This window comes from Chenopodium album, chromosome 16, assembly GCF_948465745.1.
Source record: "Chenopodium album chromosome 16, dcCheAlbu1.1, whole genome shotgun sequence".
Classification (NCBI taxonomy): Eukaryota; Viridiplantae; Streptophyta; class Magnoliopsida; order Caryophyllales; family Amaranthaceae; genus Chenopodium; species Chenopodium album.
Window position 1 is genome coordinate 4,221,110 of NC_137849.1, and position 6,494 is coordinate 4,227,603.

The 6,494-nt window shown below is 32.5% G+C and overlaps 1 protein-coding gene across 1 annotated transcript; it reads right to left on the reverse strand.

Annotated features, from left to right (window-relative positions):
- On the reverse strand, nt 1–4,452 carry LOC145584704 (desmethyl-deoxy-podophyllotoxin synthase-like). The gene is made up of 3 exons (XM_081641512.1): nt 3,902–4,452; nt 1,739–2,069; nt 1–754 (listed from the first exon to the last, which is right to left on the reverse strand). Exons 1-3 carry the CDS (start codon nt 4,450–4,452, stop codon nt 119–121), a joined length of 1,518 nt encoding a protein of 505 aa, XP_081497638.1. The 3' UTR covers nt 1–118.
- Nucleotides 4,453–6,494: the final 2,042 nt, after the last annotated feature.

Genomic DNA, 6,494 nt, shown 5'->3' on the forward strand with positions numbered 1-6,494 from the left:
AAACACACACTACACACACACACACAACAATGGTACACAAACCATCCATAATAAGCAAGCGTAATTATTACTTAAGTGGCTCCAAGCATGCAGTTAATTATGCTTAAGTGGTCATTAATTAACCCCCCGTTTTCAGATTAGAAGAAGGATGAAGAGTCGGAATTACAAGCAAGTGATTTTTCCTCTTCATTGTCAAACCAAAAGATTCATCCATGTCTAGATCTTGTGGTTGCATTTCATCTGGTAACTTCCAATCGAAATGATAGAGCAACATAGCAAGTGGTAGCTCAACCATAGCTACACCTAATGCCATGCCAGGGCACCCTCTCCTACCCGCGCCAAAGGGAAGCAACTCGTAGTTGCTTCCCTTGTAATCTACCAATGAATCTTCAAACCTTTCGGGATAAAACTTCTCAGGCTTAGGCCAATACTCGGGATCCCTTCCAATAGCCCATACATTAATAATGACACGTGTTTTTGCTGGAATGTCATACGGATATATTTGGCATCTCTCCATCGATTCTCTAGGAGCTAAAAGAGGAACCGGAGGATGTAGTCGTAAGGATTCTTTAATTACATGTTTTAAGTACGTAAGTTGGTTTAACCTCGACTCATCAACTGCCCCTTGTATGTCTTTGTATACTCGTCGTACCTCAGCTTGTGCCTTCTCTAAAGTTGTTGGGTTTCTTAGGAGTTCCGACATTGTCCACTCAATCATTGACGATGAATTTTCAGTTCCTCCCCCAAGTAGCTCCTATAAATTAAACATGCGAATAAACATTATGAATTTCGACGTCAAGTAATCCAATCAATTAATAAGGTAATAAACATGAAATTAATGAACTTATTGGCTTGTATATATACACTAACCTCTAGTTGTTTAGAATAAATAATACAGTCAAACTTGTCGATGCAATATTTTGACTTTATTTTTATATAACTAGATGTTAATGAAAATTATTAAAAAAAAGTTTTATTATGAATCTTTATATCAATATATGTCTAACTTAGAATAAATAATGCAGTCAAACTTTATACACATGCTATATTTTGACTTTATTTTTGTATACTAAATATTAATGAAGATTATATATATATATATATATATATATATATATATATATATATATATATATATATATATATATATATATATATATATATATATATATAAAAGGTTATATTATGAAACTTTATATCAATATATGTCTAACAACATATTTTATGATAGAATATATTTTTATATGATAATAAAATATTATGTTAAAGTTAATATATAAATAGTGTAAAAAAAAAGTTCAAGGTGTTAGTTATTTAGGGTTGGAGGGAGTAACATTTTGCCTTTCTCAATTGTTTTGTATATTTACAATTTTGTACATTATTATCTCCACTTTTATTTACAAATTTGAACGTGATTATCTCCACTTAATTATTTGAAAAGAATAATGTATAATAGGTTGATATTCTATATAAAATACATATTTAATTAGTTAGATGAATCAAATAATTAAAAAAGAAAAGGATCACATGACATTTTCGTAAGTAAACCAACAACTTTATTCAATTGTGGAGCTCACAATAATAAAAAAAATGGTTGATTTATTCACGAAGATGCCTTCATGAGAAACAAATTTCGTTTCTCAATATGAGAAACAGAGAATTTCCCCCAAAAAAAAAATAACCACCCGTATAAATTACAAACGATGAACAAAGAAAATTAACAATTAGTTGTACTTACCATTATAACTCCTTTTATATTATCAGTAGTCATAGAAAATTGATCGGGATTATTGATATTATCCACATGATGTCTTAAAAGAACATCAACCAAATCTTCATCCTTTGGATCTAATGTTTTATAAGATTTATGTTCCTCAATAATAGGATCAAATATCCTATTTGTTTCCTGAGTAATTATTTGAAAACTTCTTTTCATTCCACTGATTCTGTGAAGAAATGGTATAGACGGATAAAGGTCTGCAATACAGAAACCCGTACAATGCTTCGTAACGCTTGATAATAATTTTCTGAATGGCTCTTGCTCGTTGCCTTTCGTACTGAAAGCTGACCTGATGTATGAATTGAAATAACTGATTAGTTGTATTATTGTATACTCGTATTCGGATATATGCAGCATGTGAGAAATATGTACTACCTCTGTTCTTATTACTTGCAACAAATTTAAGGATATCCTCTGTTGCAACTTAAATAATCAAGGGCGGAGGGAGAGGGGTATAAGGGGAGACACTCCCCACCCCCCACCCCCCACTTGTAAAAAAATTCAATTTGTAATTGTTTGATCATTAATTTTTTATATGTATGTATGAATTATTTTAAACTATTTAAGCTGTTTTGTTAAGATGTAAATCACACACTTGTTTTAAATAGAATCATAGAATTTATTACTTTATTAAAAAGGGAAATTCCTTGTTTCTTATATTGAGAAACGAAATTTGTTTCTCATGGGACATTTTCGTGAATAAATCAACAACTTTTTTATTATTGTGGGCTCTATAATTGAATAAAGTTATTGGTTTATTTACGAAAATGCCATGTGAAAAAACATATTTTGTTTTTCACTATGAGAAACTGAGGCACATTAAAAAATTAGGGTTGTTCAGTTGTAACTTTTTAATTTGTGTTAAATGTAGAATTTTTTTTGAAAGAAATATTATTTATAATTTCAATTGTATGATATGATGATTGATTATTGATTTATATTTTTTAATTCAATTATGACATGTCAAATGTTCACTCAATTCAAACGATTCTAAGACAATGGGAAAACTACAAGATCTTTGACAATTTGTGTTTAAAAGAATGGTATCCCAAAAAAATGATTTTCTTCATTTAATTTCCCACAAACTCAAAAAAAAATAAAATGATATGGAAATAAATGGTTCAAGTACTAATTAATAAGTACCATCGGAGGAGGAAGAATTGACTTATATGATGTTTAACTTCTTCCTCATAATCCGAGAAAAAAAAGAGTAAACATAATAGATTATCCCACAAATCAAAGAAATATTCTAAGGAGAATTTGATCCCAAAAAAAACCTTGCCAACCAAAAACACATGACTATCCTCATAGATAAGTGTCTAATTTATTAATTTTTTTTTTCATTGTTTTGGATTGTATGAGCAAATATATTGGATACTATTTAACTATCTATATGTCAAGATTTTTTATTTATTTATTTATTTATTTTGCTACATTTTTGTAAAAATTATACAATGTCCAATCCATTTGTCCCCCCAGTATGAAATTTCTGGCTCCGCCTATACAGAGTATTTTAGTTGATTTGTTTCATTCATCTCACTTGTCAATACAAAACTTTATTTATCATTAGCTTATTGTCATGAATCTAACAAGATTTCACATAAATATATATGTAATTAGTCCCTCCATCTCCTTTCCCCCCCCCCCCTCTCTCTCTCTCTCTCAAGTGATAGGGTTATGTTAGAGGACCAGCTCAACCAAAAGTTAAGCAGGTCGAAGTCAGGATTATGTTTTATACTCCATCATACTCCCTCATATGAGATCAACGGGCTTAAAGTGTGGATGCAGATTTCACTTAAAGGTGTTGGGGGGGTGGATGAGATTTGAATCTATGACCACTATGTCATGTTAACTCCAATATCATGTTAGAGGTCCAACTCAATCAAAAGTTTAAACTGATGGTGGACGTCCAGAATTATGTTTTATATTCTATCAAGTTCGATTATTTCTCACAACCCCTCATTCATATAATAGGTTGGGGGGCCGTCCTCGTAATTTATCGTTAAAAAAATGTAATTTATAAAAGGCAATCAAATGAAGGATGGTGAATATATATTGTAAAAGTCAAAGCGAGTCAAGTAATAATAAAAATAACAGAGGAAGAATATGATGTATACAAACCTTGTTAATGTATCACAAGAAAGAAAAAATGCTTTTCTGGTGAGATCAACAACCCGGCCTTGTTCGGAGGCTAAGGAGTTGATGAGATTAGTAACCTCTTCGACTCGAATGGGCTGAAACGACTGAACTCGCTTGGAGGTAAAGAGCTCGAGAACGGAGATCTTACGTACATTCCGCCAATACTCGCCGTAGGGAGCCAGTCCGATATCGGTGCAATCGTAAAACACTTCTTTGGCAATCATAATAATAGGACGATTACAGAAGACAGAGTCATGAGTTTTCATAACTTCCTTAGCCATATCGGCGGAAGACACAATGATGGTCGGCACTTGGCCTAGTTGAAGCTGCATCACCCTCCCGTATCGCTTCGCTAGCTCGGCAAAGCGGCGATGCGGGAGTGTGTGTTTGGATGCGACTTGGTGGAGGTTGCCTATCAAGGGGAGTTTTGGAGGGGATGGAGGTGATTTTGGTGATGTTTTTTGTATGGATTTTATCATATAATACATGAATATTATTATTGCTATTAACATAATAAACATTTGATTCTCCATGTTTATAATACGAGTAAGAGATTATTTTTCAAATTTTTTTTAGGAAATTGATTGCTGAAAATAGCTATGTTGTGTGATCTATTAATGGAATTTCCTGTCGTGTTTTATGGCAGAATTGGAGCAAGTGGGTCACATTAAAATATACTCACCATTTCCAAATTTATAAGTATGTAGTACTATACACCTATGTTAGATAATAAAAACACATGTTTGGAAAATTTGCAAATTGCAGCCATTTAAATTTCATATTTTGCAAATTGCAGCTATTTAAAAAAAATTGCAAATTGCGGCCCAAAAGTTCGTATAAATTGTAAAGCGCAGCCCAATTCAACTTCGAATCGGTTTACATGTCAAAAAAATTTCGGTTAAGATTTTAGGGGTCATTTTAGTCCTTAAAGATCCGAATCGAGCTCGAAATTAGCAAAAAAATAACGTAAGTGTCTCATTTTTACAGTTTCTCACTAATCGATACATTTTAATTATGCAAAACGAGGCACTTGGGTTATTTTTTTGCTAATTCTGAGCTCAATTCGGTTCCTTAAGGTCTGAAATGACCCCTAAAACCTTAACCGAAGATTTTTCGACATGTAAACCGATGAAAAAGTTGAATTGGGCTGCAATTTACAATTTATACGAACTTTTGGGCTGCAATTTGCAATTTTTTTTTAAATGGCTGCAATTTGCAAAATACAAACTTTAAATGGCTGCAATTTGCAAATTTTCCCACATGTTTAAATAAATGTTTTATAATACTCCTATAATAATTGACGCAGTTTGACTTTTTGCATTACTCATACGAACTCCTTTCATGTTTAAATAAACGAATGTGACCATATTAAATACTACCTCCGTTACATATTAGTTGCAACTTTGGAATATTTTATTTCTCACAAAATAATACTCAAAGTTACAACTAATATATAACGGAGGTAGTAAAAGAAACGTTTTCTTATTTTTTATGAATTTCTTTCTATTTTTTTAAATAGTATTCTCTCTACGCTTTTAATAATGTTTTACTATCTAATGTTCCCCACAAACCCCCCTTACTTTCTTGAGTAAATTAAAGTAAAAATACGTTTTCTAAATTTTGCCAAAAGTTTGATTTTGGTCCCTCAACCACCATTGACTTATCAATTGTGCTGGCTAGTACAATGAGTCAGCAAAGTTTAGGGACCTTGTCATAATTAATTGCTGACCGAATAAAATGTTCAGGGACTTTTATTGCTAACTAGACAAAAGTTTAGGGACTTTGCTTTTTTTTTTTTAATTATTATTTAATTGCTACTAAATATGTTAATCAACCATATATACTTTTAATTAGTCTAATACCATATGTATAGAGGTGATCAATGGGTGAGCCGGACCAAGATAAAAAATATGCCCATTTATCAGGCCGGGCCAAAAAATGTGTGCCCAAACCCACCCAAACTAGGCGGGCCATGCGGGATTTTCGGGCCGGGCCAAAAAATCAACTAAAATTGCATAAAATTGATTTCCCAAGTCTGTCCAAATTTTTAAAAAAAATCGGGCTTGGCTCGATTTCAGGTTGAAAAAAGTTGTCTGAAGCCAGACCAAAATCGGGTCGGGCACAACTTGATCACCTCTACATATATACCATTCCAATCTTGAATTTTAATAACTTTATGTTTCTCTCTCCTCAACTTCTTACCTTCCCCATTTTTAAAGCTCCACCACCTTACATATAAAACCTACTTCTACCGGCACCACCCTCTTCCACCGAAAACAACCTAAACCTCCATCGAAACCACCAAATTTCCCATCGTACCACTCCCACTGAAATCACCCAAAACCCAACCACTCCCTATGTTACTTTAGAAGAATACTACAAGAGGGGGGTGAATTGTAGTTTGGGAGGAATTAGCTAACTTTTTGCGGAATTGATAAAACTAAGCTAAAGGAACTTTAAAGTCACACAAAGAGATTTTACGTGAAAAAACTTATTGGCCCTAACAAGAAGAAAAACCACGACCACTTGGGATTTTAGGAAAGATTCTGTACTAAAATAGGGCAATCAACCTATT